Here is a 21,525-nt window from a genome sequence, read left to right as displayed (position 1 = left end):
GGCACAGAAAGTTACAAAGTCCTACAGAAACTGTCTCATGTTAGCAACAAATCCTACAACAAGGATCATTTCTCCCCAGTGTTTGATAACTGAGGATTAAAACAAGTTTTTTGGTGCAACATGAGGATAAAAAATCCCCTTTCTCCCCAGCTTAATCCACCCCATAACCCAGCCCCACCCTGAACTTTCAGCCTTTGGAGAACTGCAGTTTTACACAGAGATTTGCAGTTTCCCAACACGGGAATTATTACATTAATTTAATTATTGATGTGAGAACAATCATTTGGCGAGATGACGTATGTGCTGTACTTCTGAGGAAAAGACAACTCACAGCAAACATTCCTGGTGGGATGAAATTCCTCTGTGACATATTTCTCTGCCTTCCAGAGAGCTGCAGCGCAGTGATTTTCCCCCAGGAATGCTGTCTTGGGACAGGAGCTGTCCTTTCTGCCACCTTCCTTTCAGAGCGTGACGTATTTCACAAAATGCCTGGGTAAATAATATTGCATGAAATTACAATGAACAAGAGGCAGAGCAAGATGCAAACAAAGGCATAAAAATGTTCTTAAAATGCCAAGTATTTTTGTAGCAGATGACAATGGCTTTTTTTCCCCCTCCATCTTTGTGTCCTCACTAAATGTTTTCCTGTTGGACAAAAAAACTGAGTTTTTTCCTGTTTTCTTAGATGATTTTCTATTTTAAAAGAATTCTGGAAAAAAAAAATAAAAACCCTTCCCAAAATAATTTCCAGTTTATAAACAAAATATTTATACCCCAAAGTTGTGGTTTCTCATTTCATTTTTTTTTAATCTGTGAGGAAAAAAAAGAAAAAGAACAAAAAAACCACTTTTGTCTTCTGAAATACTCTGAGGAGGAAAACAAAACCATAACCAGCTCTTCACAATAGCAGCACATGATTGTTTCTGCATTCTATTATCTAGAGATAGGCACACCTTGCTGCAGGATTAGATGGGAGACTCCCAGGTCACACAGGAGGATTTCTGCAGCAGAGGGCAGCTTGCACACCTCAAACTGCTGCATTATCTCTTTTATCCCAATAAATATCTGTGCACACACTCAGGCTGAGGTCTCTGACTCAGATTTGCTTGGGTTCTCACTGTCAAACTTTGTGCTGCCTTTATGCTCCTGCATGGGGAAGAGGTACCTATATTCATTATCATATGTATGCTTTTTCAGGAAATACCTTTTATCTCCACCTACTCATATTTTGCCTGTTTTATGTGGAAAATGGGGTTGTTGGTTGTGCAGTTTGCCCCTGCCCCTGATATATTTTGAAGCCCCCTCCATTCCTGCATGTGTCCATTACAAGTTGCTCCTAATTATCCTAATTAATTAACCTCTGATTTTGAACAAAGCAGCTCCCAAGCATAAACCATAGTATCACAGAATGGTTTGCCTTGGAAGTTAAACTGGCTGCAAAGTAATGACTGGATGCTGACATTAATACTGTAAAATGTGTTTTACAGTTGCAATTGCATCAATGAGAACTGTAATACACCAATTTCCTGAGGCTGTTTTATTTACTTCAAGTGGTTTGAGCTGGAGAAACATAACTGGGAAAGCATAACAAATGCATATTTCTTGGTGGTTTGCCTAGATTGGTTACAAAGTTGAAATCCAGACACTGGTCAAATGGTTCTTTATGGATATTGGTCATAGGTCTTTCTTTTTTACTTTAATTTCCTGTTACATTTCTATTCAGAATTTGAAATTCTCTGTCCTGAGAATTTCCCTTGTGGTTGCTCCACTTCAATCAGAGAAATTCATGTGGGCATTTTCTGGGAGCTAAGTATGCAGGTCTGAACTTTTTCTCAACTGTTCAGATTGCAGCTTTCAACACCAGAATTCTGCAAAACATTTAACACTCCAATAATGAGAGAAAAGAGCTCCCTCCTCCACCTTGACCCGTCTCCCCAGCAGGACCTGCTGGAGCCTGGAGAAAACGAAAAGCAAAGTTCTGTGAAGCATTTGGCTTTCTAAGAAAAGACGTGGATGTGTTCCTCTCCTGGGCCTGATGAAATCCTCCTGGCTTGTGCAATCACAGAACCAGGAGCAGGGTCACATCCCCAGGATGGCTTTGGGCATTGGATTTGCCTGTGCTGCAGCTGAGGAGCAAAGGCATCAGCCTGCAGACATCCTCTCAGGGTGGTTTTGGGCAGCACAGGACACTGCAGGGCATGCTGGAAAGCCATGGTCCTAAATGGGGTGGAAAATAAGCTAAAATCATACACAACACCAGGTTTGCTGGGTCATCTTTATGGACAACAAAATCCAGCTTTGGGACAAATTATTTCAAAGGGTATAAATGTATAAATCCATGGGTTTGTTTGCATGCTATGTGTATCACCTACCAAAATCAACTCTGCAGCTCAGAAACCAATTTGATCAGGCCTGGTGGTGCCTCTGTGCAGATAGAGGCTTCTGTAAAACACATCCTAAATCAGATCTGGTCACACTGGAGCACCCTGAGTCACTGGAGAGAAGAAAATAGAGGGAGGCCACTATAAATCTCACCTAAATGAAGTGTCTAAAATAGGTCTGGTGATTCACACCCTAAAAAGGACTGCTAGTCCTTCTTATCAATGGAAGGAGCCAAGGGGGAGCCTTGCTCAAGTGGGGATATTTGTGCTGCAGCCATGTCCAAGGAGGTGAGCTAAAGCCTGTCCCATCAGTGTTAAAACACTGTTAGCAGGGACAGGCCTTGAAGTGCTTCATCAAAACAGGCAGGAACTCTTCCTCCACTTCCAACTTGGCATCATGGATGTTTAAATTGAACTTGGAAAACTTCCTGGCCATGTGCAACAGCATTACAAGAACTTGTCAGAACAATCTTCATGCCTTTTGCAGAGCTGGAAGTTGCCAGGCTGTTTTTGGACATTGATTTACTTGCATGAATGAACTCTTGCAGAGACACCCATGGCATGGTTCTACCAAAGCAATGTGAATTGCCACTGAAGACTCTTGAGCTCTAGCCTCTCTACAATTTTTACAGAATAAATGCTTATTACAGTTCTTGTAGCATGACTGAAGAGGCAGGGAAACTCCATTTTAAAAACAAATGAACTTTTAAGCACATTGCAGAGATAAAATGCACAAAGCTGTTTTAAATAGAAGGTCAGGTAGAAATCTCAAGCTTTCCCAGAAACCTCATTTTATTACTCAGAGCTCCATTAGGTTGATGAGCAGGCTAGAACTCAGGATTATTCATGCTTTGCAATGTCTAGCCCTCTTCCTGTCTGTCCATGGAGGCTGCTGTCGTTAAGGTCCCTCTCAGGAATCTTGCAAGAAATTCTCTGACAAGATACAAAGGTTGCATTTCAAAGGCTGCTCTTTATTTCTGCATCCAGGGGGAAAAGAGCTGGTGGGGAGTCTGCCCCTCTCCCTCTGCAGAGCTGGACCTCCACAATTTACTGCAAGGAACACAAGGATCAGGGTCCCAGGTTATAAGAATCCAGGTGAACACAACATACAGCTTTTCACAGATTCAGCTTTGCAATATCTGATGGGAGCCCAAAAGAAAAATGGAGAGGGACTCCAAGGGCAGGTAGTGACAGGACAAGGGGGAATGGCTGCAAGCTGAAAGAGAGCAGCTTCAGGCTTTGTTTTCCCTAAACTTCCAAGGCAAACCATTCTGGGATTCTATGATTTATGCTTGGGAGCTGCTTCATTCAAAGTCAGGGGTTAATGAGGATAATTAGGAGCAACTTGTAATGGACACATGCAGGAATGGAGGGGGCTTCAAAATATATCAGGGGCAGGGGCAAGCTGCACAACCAACACCATTTTCCACATAAAATAAGGCAAAATATGAATAGGTGGAGATACAAGATATTTCCTGGAAGACAATAGTACAAAAGTAGAGTGTAAAGAGCTGAATTCAGTTTTGTGTTTCCAGTCAGGAGTTCTGTGGTCACCAGTGGACACGGTGAGCACAGGAGGGCTGAGCACTTGTCCAGCAGCTGCTCCTGCACACCAAAGGCTCCTTCTCCTTTCCCTGGGCTGTGTCAGAGCTGGACACCATCACACATTCACACTCTGCATCCAGCTGAGACAGCTCTTCAAGTGACCTGCTTTTACAGAAATGCTGAGCTCAGTGGAAATTATTGTGCATTAACACTCAAAAACAGGGACATGGGAGGCAAACCTATTAAGCACCTTCTGAACTGAGAGCAAATAACCAGGGTTTGTGGAGCCTTTTTTCTCATCTCCATGAAAACCAAGTCAAAGCTACATAAAACTGGGAAATAGATTGCCCAGTATTTTGACAGCCTTTAGATGATCCTTTGGGGAGCACAGGCATATCTAATACAGCACCCCTAATATTTCTGTAATTGATTTTACCATTCATTAACCCAAACAATCCTTCTTCATTCCTGGCACGCCACCCTTGGACACTGAAGGAATTAACATCAAGCAGTGTCTGTTGAGTATGATGCTTTTTTGGAGGGGTATCATTAACAAAAGACCTGATCCATGAGGTGATGAACAACCACAGATCTCAGCAGCAGTGGTGGAGGCACACACTGCTCCTTGGCCAGCCACAGCAGCACAAAGCCATTTGTCATGCAGCACCACAGAGACACACTGCAAGAGCCCCTGTGCATCATGGTGGGGGAGAGCTCCACTGCAGGAACACAGAACAGAACAAGCAGATAAAAACTGCTCAGAGGAAAACAGGCCACTCAGTGCTTCTCTCACGTGGGTGGCTTTTTCCAGCTCAAATATAAAAATCCTCATTTTCCCCCGTGCATCGTTGGAATGCAGACAGCACTGTAAAATACAAAATGCGATCCAGCTGGAAACCCATACCTCAGCACAGCAGCTCTCAGGCTTTTTCACATGTATCTCCCTCTCAAGCCTTTTCCACACTTGACCCTGTCTCCCCCCACCTCAGCACCTCAGATAAGCAGCCTGAAGCTGGCAGGACACCCCAAGGAGGAAGGTGTCATGGAAGGAGGTGTGTGGGAGCACCTGGAGGTGCTTTGTGGCTGGATGGAGAAGTTCAGAGCAGGGTCACATCAGGGAACAGGGAAAAAACACAAAATGTGAGAAACACAGTAGCCAAAAAGCATCACCCAGAGCCAAGTGATAACTCTTGCCCCCAAACAAACATGAAAGACCACATAAGTCTTCAGCCAACTGGAATTTGTTTCCTCATTGTACAGACAGCAGCTTTCTATGGAAAAGAAAATTCCTATTTGGCAGTTCCCAGTGTTCTTTTTATTTTCATTGTTCTGAACAAAGATGTCAGTATTCCTGGTGGATTCTGACCAAATCTGACTCATGCTTTCCAAGCTAAGAGAAAAGGACCAAAATCCAAGCTCCTGTGGAATTTGAGTTCTAAGGTATCAGAAGGGAAGGGCAGAGAAGTTAAATAAGGAACTAGAGGACAATAGGATACAAAGTACTAGTGCTAGTTAAAAGGAGGTAATTCTGGCCCTGGAAAACACTCAAGCCAACCACACAGAAGGGAAAGCACAGAATATAACATTTCCAGTATTGAAACAAACTACTTTTCATATCTGTAGGGCCTCCTAAAGCTTTCACCTGAGAAAATGAGGTCTGGGAAAGTTTATTCTGTTTTGCTGTCGTCCAACAAAAATTACGTATCTATTCCCACACCATCCCATGAAACTGAAATGTGTTTGTTACTCAGAAAATTCCTTTAGAGATGTGGGTTGAAATATACACCAAGTGCAAACACAAAGCTCATGAGTTTTGTATCAGTAACGAGCACTTTTCACACTCATGTATTTGGGGAGGCTGCAGAACAAGAATGAGAATTTACTTTGCAGGAGTCTTTTTTTCTATCAACTACACCTACAGGCTCACTCTACTTGGATAACTCACATCAGTCTACATATTTCAAGATATGGCAAGGTGTAAAGGAGGTCTGAGCTGTTCTTCTCAAAGCTCAACTTGACAGCATGCATGCAAAATACTTCTAAATTTCCACAAATTCTGACAGGGAGAGAGAAGAATAAAAGAGGCCTTGGAAAATATTAGTACAAGAGTATCTGAACTCTGATCCCTGAAATCCAAGGCAGCTTCCAATTCATGTTCTTTTTGATTTGGCATTTGCTCATTGCTGAGCACCTTTTTTCACGCAGCACTGAGTGCTCTGGTGAAGCTGCTGATGTTACACTAAAGTAGCATTAATCTGCACAAGCAATCCCACATGATGACTGCAATTTATTCCCCAGCAGAACCAACTCACCCTCACACCACTTGTCCCACCACAGGGCATTTCTGGCTGTGAGATAACATGTGCTGCCTCTCAGGAGAGGCCGATGACACCTCTCTGTCCCCAGGTGCACACAGGAGTGTAAAACCCACCCCTTTGCCCGTGCATCCTTCACCACAATGCACTTGCTCCACCTGTTGTCCACTTGCTTCCCTACAAGCCCATCTGCAGCTGCAATTTCTGCAGTTGCTTTTCCTTCAGGGATGCTCAGGGATCTTTGTGCCCGCTTTCTCACCCCTAGCACAGCCATTATCACTGCCTTCCATAGAGATTCTGGAAAAAAACAACCTGCAGGTCAGGAAGAGCTGAGGAACCACAGATTACTTAGAGTCTAGCTCGGGTTTAATCACAGTAGTTACTGAGAGCCAGGCAAGTGCCTGTCAGGAAAGCAGGATGCACTGGGGAGTTAATTAGCAGCAAGACATCCCCAGTGTAGGTCAAGGGATTAATAGCACATGCACATTCCCACTTTCCAGCTCTTCTGCTAAGTTATCACCAGGAACAAGGAGAAATAAATTAGTTTTACTGCAATAAACAGAGCACTCCTTCCACTAAAGAGCATATTCAGTTGTGTCATTTGCTCCTCACGGGCAGACATGGCCAAGCTGGAAAACGGCAGCAAAGTCGTGCCTGGCTCCTCTGAGGCCAGCAGCAGCCCAAACTGACAGCATCTGCTGCCTCTGGATTCACACTGCTTTCCTGGGAGAGAGAATGCCTTTTCCCAAATTTCATGCAAGAACCAGACCAAAGGCGAGGAAATACTCAGGTGCTGTGCAGAGGGGGTGCTGGGACAGACTTGAGGAAGAAGGCCCTGTTAATAAGGCAATAATGCTTGCAGACACAACATTTGTAGTGCTGGGGTCCCATTAGAGCCACAACTGCTTTCTGAAGCCTGACAGGAGTAACTGCAACACCACAGCAACAAGCACAGAATAATCTGAGTTGGAAGGCAGCCACAAGGACCATCCACATTGTCACCTCCAACTGAGCTGTGGGTCAATGTCTCTCCTTGCAGAAGAGCCAGCAGAAAGGAGGAAAAAGGACCTAAATCCAAGCTCCTGTGGAATTTGAGTTCAAAGGTATCAGAAGGGGAAGGGCAGAGAAGTTAAATAAGGAACTAGAGGACATCCAGGCCGCTTCATTGCCCTGGGAGGGACAGCACAGCTCAGCACAGCCTTAGCCTGGTGTCTGCTGCCCTCCCCTGCTCTGCCAGCAGAATGGGAACAGCAAGGACAGGGAGCCTCCTCCCTTCCTGCCTTTTTCTCTGCTGTTTGGGGACACAACCTGGCTGCCAAACTCTGCTGGAACAGCCCCAAGGCTGGAATAGCTGCTGGGTGACAAGGGATGAGGCAGTGAGAGGAGTGCCATGGCACAGCCATCCTAAACTGTGCTAAACTGCACTTCCCTCTCATAGCACCCACACCCAGAGCCTCTGAACACCCAACACAAGGAAGAGGCAGCAACACCTGCTCAGCACAGCTGTCAAAGAGATCCCAAACCCTTCTGCACCATCTATTTGAGTCATCAGTCAGTTCCCACCTCAGCTCCGAGCTTCCTTGAGCAGCAGGGTTGTCATGTCAACCTCCTCTCCTGCCCATGGGAATTCAAAGCTGAGGAGATGCAAAGACAGGTAATGCAAGTGTCATTTATCATGAACTTTGAGAATGAGCACTCCCCACAAATTAAAACTAAAAAAAAAAAAAAAAAAAGGAAGTAAAAGAAGAAAAGCAAAGTTGTAATTTTGAAAATGTGGCTAGGTAGAGTCAGTCTCTCCTCAGGCTGTGCAGAACAGGCTCATAGCAAAGTCCTTGGCACAAAAGTATGGCAGACTGAAACCAAGCTGGTCTTCAGATGGTGTTCTCCCAACACAAGAAACAGTGGAGATGGCTCTGGAACCATGTGAGGTGTTACTAAAGCAAAGTACAAAAGGTGACTGTGGGAAAGGGAGGGAAATGCACCATAAAATACCAGAACAATTTTGAATTGGTTGGCTTTGTCTCCAGAAGCCACAGCTTTAAACACACCACCAAAAGTGATGCTTCTTACTAAAAGGAAATGCAAGCATGGCAATCAGTAAGAATTTGTTTAGATACACTGTTCTGGAAGTAAAGTTCCTTGTTCCTAAGGAAATGCCCCCATAGTTTTGAAGGGGTATGTATTCCCTCCAACTTCTTTACATGTAAACACAAGGAAGTGTTGGCTCCAGCACTATTTTAACCCAATTGACTGCATGATGTGTGATAAACAAGTGTTTGAGAAGTTTTGGAATACTGAAGGTCAGTTTTATTTACTTACCAGCCCTGAAAAGGAAACAAAGGGGATAGGAGCAGAAGAAAAAAAATTACTGAAGCCAAATTAAATTCTATTTCAGGTGAATTTATTGAGTTAAAAAGAACCTGCCAGCTCCACCATATTTACAAAGGTTTTCAAGAGGATCTAGAGCTATTACTGCTACTGGACCACACGTTAAAAATGCATAAACAAACCAAATCAACCACATCCATTATGTTAAAAACACCATTTACCTTATAGGACTGTGAGGCACACTCAAACATAGGGAAAAATGCTTCCCAACCACTGATCTCTACAGCAAGATTCTCATTTCTCCCTCTGATGTAGCTATGTCTGAAAATCTTGGTGTCTGATACCTTGGAACTTGTGTCTGTTCTTCACTAGACATGGTTTATGAATCAGGATTTTAAATAAAAGGTTACTTGGAATTGCAAGGCATTAAAATAATCCTGAAGAGCAGAATGAAATCCCCAATTCCATTTGATACTTTTGCAAGGTGTTATTGCTGCCAGATGTGCACATAAAATCCTGTCATCACTGCGGAGCCACAGCCCAAGCAAACAAAGCCAAACTGCCCAGAGCACTGTCACAAGCAGCACTGCAGAAACAGCACCTCCTGCAAACATCACACTGCTGCTCTCCTCATCCTGGCCACGACTCAAAGGATGATTTCAGCTGCAATTAATGCTCCTTAAATTCCCTCACCCACCTTTCCATTCCCCTCTCCAGCCACAGAAGAGACCATGGATTCTAAGGGGAGGACAGAGTCTGTCTCCCGGCTCAGCTGGGGTCATTTCCAAGGACATTGCAGCTGCATGTCACATCCTGAAGCAGCTCTGCATTCCAATTCCACAGTGCCCAAGGGATGTGGACATGGCCTGTGTGCTCACACACCTGGGTGCACCCAGCTCCCACTGGCAACAGGTGGCTCTGTTTACAAGCCTACAGTAGCATTTACTTGATATTAAGCTTCACACATTATTTACTGTTTGGGGAAGAATTTACTCACTTGAGTGCCAGTGACCCTTCCCAGGGTTTTCACAGGTGAACTTTTGCTGATCAGCAATCTAACACTGTAACACTCACTTGGAAACTATCAACTAAGAGCCAGAGTTACTCTAAGCACTGAAACTAAAACCCCAGAAACTAAGTCAGTATCAAATCAAGTAGCAGAGAAGCTGCTAATAGCATTTCAGAGGGGGAAAAAAACCAAAGCAACCAAAAAACACTGAAATATGTCTCTTGTACAAAGAAAGATGAAACCTACCAGCTTTATGTTTAAAAGAGAAACATGTAACTTTGTTTCACAAAAACAAAGAGAAGCCCAAGTACCATTCATGCATGAGAAACTACCCTCTAGCAAGAAGTCTTCTATGGAGTAGGTGCTACTCTAATGTGAGCTGGCATCAGACCTGCAAAGTCTTGCTCCACACATCAGCAAGACTGTCAGAGGCACACCACACTGTCACACTGCTCTCTTCAAAAGGAAAAAACATCCTCTCACACTTACAAAGCAAGCTACAGAGCTGCTCACTGCAAAGCAGGATTTTAAAACTTTATACTCATATCAAGGAAACTCCCATCAACACTGAGATTTGTAGCTGGGCCATGCTGAGAACATATCCAGCTCACGCAGCACACACACAGGTGCCACCCATGTTGGCATCCAAGGTCAGAATCAGGTGCTCGGGTGTTGGCACAGTGGGTCAGATGTAAACTTTTTATCAGTTTCATACCTGCAGTAAGATGAGGAGCAACCCTTCAGAAGTGGAATTACCCTGGTGCTGGTGTACATGAAGAGAACACCAGGCTGCCACTGCTGCCACACTGCATCCAACCTCAGGGTGAACTGGTCAGATCCAGTGCCAAACACACAGCACGAATCAAGCTGTGATTGTGAGGAGAGCTTTACAGGAGAACTCCTTCAGGCATGGCAGAATAGCTTTCCTTACCAGCAGGATGGCTGAACAAGCTGCAACACTTGTGACATGCTGCACGCACCACTTCCAGCTTTTCAGAGAACTGGACACAGATAATGCCACATGGATGTTACTGTGGAACACATTTATCAAGATACCTTTGCAACTCAGGAAAACTTAGAGGGGTTTTTCCTATGTCACTTTGGCTGAGGTGAGCAGGAATTATTTATCAAATGACTAAGGGGTGATGAAACCTCTGGTGCACCTTACCAAAGTGTTTCAAAGGTATTCAGGTGCCTCACTAGGAGCTACATAATTTAAAATTTGAGCAAAAGAAAACCTTTGTGCTTCTTTTGTGGACTAAAGTCTGACTTAAATCCTATTACTGCAAGCCAGCAAAATGCAGTGATGGCTTTGCAAAGATGGTGGAGGAAAAGGGATTCCATCTGCATTCCTTAAAAACCAAACAGAGTGTAAAAAAAGCCAACTATGATAACTCTAGTAGTCAGAACATCTCTACAAAAGTCTCTGGATTGTGAACTGGCCACAGAAGACTCAAAATAACAAAGGCAGAGAGTTGTCCAGATGAACAAACTGACACAGCTACTGTGACACAGAAAAATACTAGTTGGTAACAGTGACATTTTTGTCAGTGACAGTTTCAGTGCCTGTAACATCCTGGACTTAAATTAGTCCAGTAAGCTGGTGCTTTTCTCCTTACCAGATCAGGACTGATTGTTGTTGACACCAATATCACATCCCTTTATTCCTCTGGGCCATCCTCAGTGTGGATCTGGGGCAGGCTGCCCTGCCAGCTTCCTTTACCTGAATCATCTCTTCCTTTTCCAGCATTGAAAACCTCACACACTGCAATCTAAATTCCAGTTTTTGAAAAGGCAGAGGGGTAAGCTACCAACCTGAGACTCAACAATTGTCCCTGCTAATTATTTAGTGCTTGAGACATTCACACAGTGCAACCTAGCAGTCATTCACACATCCTCACACACTGAACACAGCTGTGTTAGACAGTGGGATTTAACTTCTCAGCAGATTTCACTTTCCCTTGATCTTCCACTTTTTTGATGGCAGCTTGGATAGCTTCCTGATCACCCAGAAACTGGTGAGGGCCCAGAGGGTGCAAATTCTCATCAAGTTCAAGCAGTATGGGCACACCAGTGGGGAGGGTGACGTTGATGATGTCCTCATCGGAGATGCCTGCCAAAGAAAAACAAAACAGAGTTACACCTGCAGCCTCCTCACTGCCCCCTGCCTTATTTCTGAGGTTACCCAGTCTACAAACAGTCAAGGACACCTTCCAGCCCCCATGGACACCACCAGCCACTCAAGGGTCAATGCCCAGCTAGGCCACAGCTTGCCAAGTCCTTCAGGAGCAGCTGAAGAGGAGAATTCCCATCCAGGTGAAGAAGTCTCTTCACTTTTTCAGCCCCCATGTGTGCAATAAACAGGAAGAGATTGCCCAAGAGACTACACTGTTCCTTTCATACAGGACATGGAGCACAATAGGTTCCCCTCCATCATTTCCCAACTCACACATCACAAAAGATGGGAGCCCACATGTGCTACTCCAACATGAAACAACCTCTGCTACACAGCCCATTAAAGAGGCAGGGTAACAAGATTCATTTTTCTCTTAAATTTTCTGGGCAACTCTTATCACACAAACTGTCACAAAAAACAGTATTTAATTCTGCTTGTGTGAGAATCACTCCTTGCCCACATCTGATTTCTCACAAGCAAGTCCACAGTACTGTTCTCAGAATTCCTGCATATAAGATATTCATTTCCACTTTCAAATGAGGGGAAGAAAAAGGAGGCAGAAAGTCAACTTGCACAGCTTGGAGCATTCTTTTTTTTTTCCACTTAACTAAAGGAATGTGTACCTGGAAAATAATATTTATGTTATGCAGACATGTAATTAAAATATTCTGGGCTCTCATCTCAATGAAATTGCTGTTTATTTTTATATCAAACACACATCCAAAGCCTCCAAGACCAAACATCCTGGTGAAGCTTCCACACAAAGTCTAAATAATTGCATTAAAAGCACTGACTGCAAAGATATTATCCTTTAAAAAAATCAGGCAAAAGCAAGCTGGTGTCATTGGGAATGTCAAGATTTCCTTTTCCACCCCCTTTTGGAAGCACTGAGGTCCCAGCAGCAGCCTGCTGTTGTGAGGCAGGGCAGATTTGAGTAATTCTCTCAGAAAACACACACCACAAGCTGCTGAAGTGATGACACCACATGGACCAGACCAAGGTGCAGCAAGCAAACATCCTCCTGCAGCAGCTGACAAAACAGATGGTCCCCAGAACACAGGGGTGTAAATTCACCAGAGATTTGCACATTAAGTAGAACAGCAGAGCCATCACATTAACAGGAAAACACACACCAGTCAAGCAACTCAGCAACAGTGGGCTGACAACAGGCCAGAAAAAACAGAATTGCTCATGAGGTGAGGATCATGTACCCCTGCCCAGAGACTGCACCAGCACCCAGCTTTTGGGGTGATCTATTCTTGCTTCATGCTCAGCACTTGGGTGAGCCCTAAGTTCCAGAAGGGCATGGAGCACCAGAAACAAACCTTGGCCAAGAACTCACACCTTGTTACATATTGAGCATCAGTCCACTGAAACAAGTCACACTCAGATAGCTCAAGCAATTCTTGCATACAAGGGACAAATAATTCACCTGGTGTAGGCCACAGAATCAGACCTACAGGGAAAAATCTCAAAGAATACCTAGAATTTAAAATGGCACAGAAATGGGTGGGGAAAATAATGCATCCATTTACCAGCCACTGTTCTCAAGGACTTTGTTTGCAAAACAAGCTGCCTGAGCTCTTATTTCAAGGATTCTGAAGCATTAGATTTTAACACCCACATCCCCATGTATATTCCCAGGGAATCCATGCCTAGGAAGTGATCTGGCCACCTCCTAAGCTCAGTCTCCCAGACTAAACCAGTCACATACACACAGCAGATGAGGTCATGCAGGAGAGTTTAGGCAAACCACATAATGTGGTCAGGAGACATGATATTTAAAAGTTTCCTCTGGAGACGGATTAAACAAAACTAGCTGTAGCTACACGGATTCAGAACTGCATTTTGCTGTTTTTACAGAACACAGAGTGACCACAATGTCAACTAGTATTGATTTACAAAGCAAAACAGTGCAGCCTAGGATAAACACACAGCAGCAAACATGATGGTTTTCTCCTCAGGAGTTTTCCCCATACACAAGTGCAGCCCCACAGCCAGCAGTCTGGAAACACAAGCTGAAGTCAGATGAAAATCCTAAAGAAACAACAGTGCCTGTTTCTGTGTGTAGCATTTCTGTTCTCCAGGAAGCAAGAGGCTGAGCAGGCTGGTCACACAGGCTCTTCAGTTGCAGGAGAGCTCACCAGACCAGTCCCCAGCCAGCAGGACAGGAGGACACCAAAGGGATCACACCAATGGCTGCAGTGTGAGCTGAGTGCTATCCAGTTACTCCATGTGCTGTAACCAGAACCAGCTGACCTTTTCCTGAGCTCCATCTGAGCTGGCCTGAGTCACAACCCAGCCCATGGCACAGGGAAGAAGGGTGAAATCAGGGCAAGACCTCAACTGCTGGCTCCAAGGTGCAGTGGTAAATAAGACCACTGAAGACATAACATGCTTCCCTCCAGTTTAATACCAAAGCCTGGCTCTCAGCACTGCTGAAATATTGAGCTGCTGGAAGCAGCTTTTACCCAAGAAGGTTTAAAAAACAGGTCCTACCTACTTATAGTTGTGAGAACCCACAGACATTAGTGAAATAGTCAAGATGACTTCTTGAGGAGCCCAGATAAAATGCTGTCTAGGCAGCTGCACCCTCAAGTGAACATATCCCATGCTCTGTCCTGAGAACACTGTTCCCCACCTGTGAAGTCAGGTACAGAAACACTACAGTAACCTGGTACAGCACTTTTTATAAAAGAGACCTTTCAAAATCACATTCAGAATTCCTCCCCAGCTCACTTACTCTCCATTTAACCAAACTGGGTAACCAAACACACCAATTGGAAATAACTCCAGGCAAGTTTAAGAACTCACCTTCATGTGGTAGCCCATGGAGTGTTTTGAAATATTTGGACCTTGCAAAGCCCTACAGAGACAAATCCCAGATTTTGAGCACCTACAGCACTTGCAGAGGGGCTGGTTCAGCTTCTCCTTCCCTCTCACCTGCTCTTACCAGGTTCCTCCCTCCTATTCTTATGGTCAGAGGAAGCCAAAACCCACAAGAGCTGTTGAGAATAACAACAGCCCTCCTCTCTGCATGTCCAGATGATTCATCCAATAAAAGATCATACACAAGATCAAATGCATCAATTCAGCCACAAAAGCTTGTTTAATACTGGTGCTTTGTAACTGAGTTCTAAACCAGGTCATAGCATCCCATATGCTTAATGAAAGCACTAAAGCTTTAGCCTGGTAAGGAAAATATTCAGAGCCACTTTCTGCCCTCCCTGCAGGCTGAACAGATCTAACTTCAACAGAGCAGAGGAGGGAAACAAGCACAGTGTTAGAATCTGGCTTTTCATCTTGACAGACTCTTACCTTGCTGTGCAAATTTTAAGGAAAGAAAGATGGGTGGGCTACAGCCATGGCTGTAGTGTATAATTTACATTTGTTCCACTCATGTCTGCCAAGACTTTCTGTCTGTATCAGGTTTGCACACCAGGCTTTAGTAGTAGGGGGCTACAGTGGGGCACCAAAACTGTGGTGGGTTGGTGGTGTGGCTGCTCACCAAGCTGCTCTATCACTCCCATCCTCAGCTCTATGGGTGGGGAGAAAATATGCAAAAATAACTTGTGGGTCAAGGTAAAGGCAGTTTACTAAAGCACTAGTAGAGGCCAAGCACAGAAGCAAAAGAAAGCAAAGGATTTATTCTCTACTTTCCATCAGCAGGCAATCCAATCACTTGCCACTAATCAGGGCTTCCGTGTGCACAGCTACTGCTTCAATGCCATCACACATGCCCTTCCTCCTTTCTCTTAGCTTTCCCTGCTGGGCAGGCATCATAAGGGCTAAGGAATATCCCTCTTGGGATCATCAGTTTGGGTCAGCTCTCCTGGCTATGTCCCCTCCCAGGATCTCTGCTGGAACCTACACTCAGCTGTCACCATGCCACCCCCAAAGGGCTTGGCCAGCATGGTTTCATGGAGCTGGTTCAGCTCTTGGGAGGCAGGGGAGCCACCACATCCCCTTTCCCCTTCTTCCTTTATCATTTCACACAGTGTGGACAACCACTGTGACCACATCATGAACTGACTGAACCAGCTCTTCCTCCTCCATCCATGATCTGCACCCCAGGATTCACAGCCTCTCTAGTCTCAAAAGCCATTTGTACCTGCTCATTTCACACCCTTCAGACTCCTGACTGTTCCAGCATGGCCAAATGCAAAAAGTAATCAGCAGGCAGAGCCATAGAACAGAGGATTTTAAAACTAAAAAAAAAAACCTGAGTGGACACAATCCAGTCTGTGCACATTTGTAACTGCAACTACAACTCTTCCAGGACTGCAGCAGGTTGCATTCACACATATATAATCACTGAATCCTGCTCTACCCACAAAGAAATTAATAAAGTTCAACTTCCAGTGTAGGATGGCCAAGAAGCCAGGAGATAAAAGAGGAAGAGAGGGAAGAATCTAACAATGAAAAGGATGTTTTTTATCATAAAGTCCCAAATAAGTCATTTCTAAGACCAGTTCTGGGTCTGACACTAGAGAACAACACCTAAAGCTCCAAGGCATTGAGCAAGGAGAAGAGGGGAAGGCTGGAACAGAGGCCCTTACCTTCCACGTGCTTCAGCAACGCCCTGCTGCTGTTGCCATGAGCAGAGATAAGAATCATTTTGCCACTTTTCAGTTCTGGCACTATCTTTTCATTCCAGTAGGGAAGGAGTCTGTCAAGCACATCTTTGAGGCTCTCAGCCTTGGGGAGGTTCTCCTGTGACACATCGCTGCATTTGTAGCGGCGGTCGTTGTAGATCTCGGCGTAGTAGGGGTGAGATTCAGAGATGGGGGGCGGGGTGACATCGTAGCTCCTCCTCCAGATCTTCACCTGCTCCTCGCCGTGGTTCAGAGCCATCTCTGCCCTGTTGAGCCCGATCAGGGCCCCGTAGTGACGCTCGTTCAGCCTCCAGGAGCTCTGGATGGGCACCCACTCCTGGCCCATCTCCTGCAGGATCAGCCAGGCAGTCTGGATGGAGCGGCTCAGCACGGAGGTGAAGACCAGGTCGAACTCGAAGCCCAGGGCCTTGAGGTGCTTGCCACAGTTCTGAGCTTCCTTTATGCCATCACTGCTCAGCTTCTGGTCCACCCAGCTGCAGAAGCGATTCTCCTTGGTCCAGGCTCCTTCCCCATGTCTCAGGAGAACGAGCCTGTACTTTGCCATCTTGGTTGCAGCTTGGCAGAGGGCAGCTGGTCTGGCATCTAACAGCGACACATCTGGACAGAGACACGAGACAGACACGTCAAACATCCCACAGACAATGCAGTACAAGTAGCAATAAGGCAGTGAAAAGTAAACAGCTATCAGAATCAAAACAAGCAAGGAAACAAGTGCCTGCTGAGCGTGATTTTACAACGGAGAGTGGGAGGAATTCCAAACCAGGAGACTCCATGTGGGAAGCAAAGTGCCATCCTTCACCCAGCTTGTTGCAACTAGCCCACTAAAACCATTGATCAGGAGCAGATTGGTACAAGCTGCTCCAGCCTACAGCTTGCCTCAAGTGTTCAAACAGAGCCTCACTCAGTATCCCAGGCTCCCAGAGCAGCAGATCTCCCTCACTGGGATGTCACAGACATCTTTTATGAAAAATCCTGTCCTTAGGATTTTTTCTCCTGAGAAGCTGGGAGGCCTCAGGAACAAAATGCAAACAATGATTATCTGCTGCTGTGGAATGCAACAGGTGCATCTGGGATTGGTCTCATGTGCTTGTTTCTAATTAATGGCCAATCACAGTCCAGCTGTCTCAGACTATTTGAGCCACAAGCCTTTGTTATTCATTCTCTCTTTTTCTATTCTTAGCCAGCCTTCTGATGAAATCCTTTCTTTTAGCATAGTTTTAATATAACATATATCATAAAATAATAAATCAGCCTTCTGAAACATGGAGTCAGATCCTCTCTCTTCCCTTTTCCTTGGACCCCTGTCACACTGGGGAACTCTGAGGGGCCCCAGGCAGCTGGAGCCCAGCAGGGCTGTCCAGATCCTCTCTGCTCCAAGGGAATGCAGGCACAGAGAGCAGCTGTGGCCCTCAGCCAGAGGAACTGCAGAGTGGCACCACAGGACAGCAGCTGGCAACACACAAAACCTTATCAGCTCTGCTCAAAGGAGGCGTCAACACAGTCACACTCTGCAGAATTTCCTCATATCCCCATCCTGTCCTGCTAATTATGCCAGTCTATGCTTGACTTTTTCCCCAGGCCACCTCCTCCATCATGCCTCCACACTCACGTGTGACAGCACAGATACTCGGGGATGCAATGTACAGCCAGTGAGTCCTCATTTCACTGAATCCCCAAGTGACCTCACAGATTATCCCACCCTCTTCCTGACTTCCAAGTCTATTTCTCCTCTACTGTCTGTGAATTACAATGCCAGATTCTTAGGCACCAGGATTAATGTTTTTACTTTGGGAGTGGGCACAAAAAGCCTGTTTGCTGTCCTCATTCATAAGGTCAAACAGCACCTTCCTCTTTTTCCTTTCAAGCAACATCTCCTCTGGACTGTCTTCAATGGCAGATGCATTTTGACCACCCACCCAAGGGTCTGCCAAGGTGGGCAAAGATCTGCCAGCAGACACTGGGATGCCTGAAAGGTCCATCTAACACAGGACTGCAACTCTGAAAACCCCACCCGATCTCTCTGACCTCAGACAAGGCTAGATGGCAATGGACAGAGCAGGGGAAAAAATATAAAAATACAATTCTCTGCACTGGGGAGACTGCTGTATCTCAGATGAATATTAAGTGCTCTCAAAACCACGGGCAGTGGCAGACTGAGCTCTGATTTCTGCACTCCCAGCCTTGGGCTGAATTTCCATGACACACCGAAGGAGCTCCCCTCACCTCAAATCAGTTGGAGCTGCTTCAGTCGCACTCCAGGAGTCTCAAATTCAGGCCCTCTGTGACCCTGAATTAGGTCAGCAGGATGGGGTAGGCCCATGCACTCTGGGTTTTGGGAAACACCCAGCACAATACCAGTATTCATTTTAACAGGCTTTCAAAAAAAAGTGTCTAGAAAAGTTGAATTCATTAACAGACTCAGGAATCTCATCTTGCTTGTAACAGCAGCTTAGCTCTCCTCTAATCTTACGTTAATACAAAGTCTACATCAAACCAGGGCACTCTGCAAACCCCCCCAGTGCTGATTTCTGCCTAATGGCACAGCTCAGGATTAAAAAGCCTTTGAGGACTGAGGTTTTCACAGAATATCAGGAGGTATTGTTTGACACCCAACAGACAGCTAAAAAACACAAAAGAAAGTCTCATTTCATGCAAAGGCAGGCTGGGATTTGTGTAGGGCAAGAAACATCTCAGACAAAACCCCCTGCATGGTCCATTTTTCCCACTCCAAATAATCAGCTGCACTTTAAGCAAAGAAATCAGCTATTGCTAGGATTCAGGTGTCACATCAGACCCAACACTAAGCTGCATGCTGTAAGCTCCTAGGTTTATAACAAACACAAGTATTTGACAGCATTTCCACCTAAAGCAACCGATCCTTACTCAACATACCAAAGATACAATTAAAAAATTGCAGTGTGTTCACAGCATGAGCTACTACACATAAAATAGCTGCACAGAAAGCTCTATCTCTGCAAATACTTCACTATTCAGATTAATTGATTCTGTTATTCACAGGAAGAGATTACACAAGCTACAAAACCAAATTAAGACCCAACAATAGGGGTGATGCACCTGTTTGCCAAAGTTTAATTAGCATTTTAGCCAAAAACAATAAAAAATTTAGTTAGTATAAAAGATATACTTATACAAAGACCAAACAGTATCTGGGTGCTATAAATTCCAGTTCACTTCTATAAAGCATTAGGCAGAAGCACAATTCTCAAACAAATTTAGAAAGAACTAGCAAGTCAGAGTGTTGTCTGAGTATCAGTCCACTTCTGGAAGCATTTAACAGGAAAGCCTTAGAGCAACACATGGAAATAATCCTACTCACCTTTCCTACAGCAAAGGAACAACCTACACAAATCCCAGCTCAGGCTCAAGAGCTGCTTTATACCAAGGCCAGCACACACTCCTGGCTGGTTACCTGCAGGGAAAGAATAAACACCAGTGCTCACAGAAAGAGCTCACAAGTGCAAATGGCCATACCAGCACCATTTGCTCTCAAAGCTGTTAAAAAATAGAGCACACACTGCTTGTATGGGCTGGGAAAGCCACCAAATGCCTTCTCCCAAAAAGATGCCACAGCTCCTGCATTTCCATCAAGGGAAAGTTTCTGCTCTCCCACATGCCCCGGGACATCATTTGCTCCCTAAGATTTGTTTAGGCTGCAATTACCATAGTAATTGCAGAAATCTACTTTTAGTGTGCAGAAATCTACTAAAATCTCCGGAGGACCAGGGAGGATATAGACAGCAGATGTGGAGCCAGCACAGAGGCACTGAACAGGCTGTCCAGAGAAGGTGCTCCGGGTGCCCCATCGCTAAAGGTGTTCACGGCCAGGCCGGCTGGAGTCTGAGCAATGTGGTTTAGTGGAAGGTGTCCCTGCCCATGGCACGGGGCTGGAACTAGATGGCCTTTAAGGTCCCTTCCAACCCAAACCATTCTGCGGTTCCCTCTAAGACAGAACAGAAACGCAGAGCTGCAGCTCAGCACAGCAGCGCACGGTGCTCAGGACAGATAACATCTTACACCGGCCAATCTCTGGGCCAAGCACAGCTTTAAGGTCCAACACCAAAAGCGGTCACTTCCAGGGCTCCTGCTCCAGCCGGGTCGAGCTCATCCCTTTCCCAAGGCGTCCCTGAGCGGAGCACCTGCGTGTCCCAGCCCTTCCTGAGCACGGGGCCTCGGCCACAAGCAGGGCAGCGCCTCCCGGAGCCGCGCAAACAAACACAGACACGGCCACGGGCCCGCAGGGACACGGGCACACAGACACAGACACGGCCACGGGCTCGCAGGGGGTGCCCCGCAGCCACCGCCCCCTCCCCCGGGGGACAGCACCACCATCCCTCCCAGGAGGGCCGGAACAGCCCCGCCGAGGAAACCCCCCCGAAGCCAGGGCCGCCGCTCCTCCTCCCGTGCCCAATCCCCCGGGAGTTACCGGGCTGACGCCGCCGCGCCGCCGCCTCACGGGGAGCGCCGGAGCCGCGGCCGGGCCGGGCCACGGGCGAACCGCGCGTCTTATTGCGGCCGCGGCGCCTCCGCGCCCGCGAGAGCGGCGCGCGCTGATTGGCCGGCCGGGCGGACTGGCGGCGGGCTCAGCCAATGGGGGCGGCGCGGGGCGGTGACGCGGTGCCCGGGGCGGGCCGAGGCCGGGGGTGCCGCGGCCATGGCGCCCCGCCGAGCCCGGCCCCGGAGCGGGTCCCCGTGCCAGGGATTCCCGCAGAAATGCTGGCTGCCCCCGCCCGTCCGGGCACGCAGAGCACGACCCGAGGCGTCCAAACCTCCCGAAACCGCTTTAGGACCTTCATGTTTTGGTGAAAAGCAAGGGGCCAAATTCAAATTACTGTAATGAAATCACTAGCCAAAAAAAAAAAAAACTATACTTGAATCTTCTTAAGGATCATGCATCCCTCATTCCCATAGGCTTCTAATCCCAATCTGAAATAAATAAAAACAAGTGGATGGAGCAGCTCTGGTTCAAAACAAGAGGGAAGTGGTGTAGGAAGGCAGTGTCCTTCTATTGCCATAGGTCTGATTTTATTTCTAAAAATTACCAGGGCACATCTTTGATACCACATCAGTCACATTTTCTTCTCTAAATGCTTACCCCTGAACAGACACGAGGTAAAGCTCAGAGGGCCACAAACTG

At 46.1% G+C, this 21,525-nt stretch overlaps 1 protein-coding gene across 1 annotated transcript; it reads right to left on the bottom strand.

The window, feature by feature from the left end:
- Positions 1-8,620: 8,620 nt before the first annotated feature.
- Positions 8,621-20,910, bottom strand: BPGM (bisphosphoglycerate mutase). The gene is made up of 4 exons (XM_059472189.1): positions 20,815-20,910; positions 19,708-19,800; positions 16,314-16,967; positions 8,621-11,691 (listed from the first exon to the last, which is right to left on the bottom strand). Exons 3-4 carry the CDS (start codon positions 16,912-16,914, stop codon positions 11,498-11,500), a joined length of 795 nt encoding a protein of 264 aa, XP_059328172.1. The 5' UTR covers positions 16,915-16,967; positions 19,708-19,800; positions 20,815-20,910; the 3' UTR covers positions 8,621-11,497.
- Between the last annotated feature and the right edge of the window lie 615 nt (positions 20,911-21,525).

This window comes from Ammospiza nelsoni, chromosome 5, assembly GCF_027579445.1.
Source record: "Ammospiza nelsoni isolate bAmmNel1 chromosome 5, bAmmNel1.pri, whole genome shotgun sequence".
NCBI classification, from domain to species: Eukaryota; Metazoa; Chordata; class Aves; order Passeriformes; family Passerellidae; genus Ammospiza; species Ammospiza nelsoni.
This window is presented reverse-complemented; position numbering and strand designations above follow the sequence as displayed.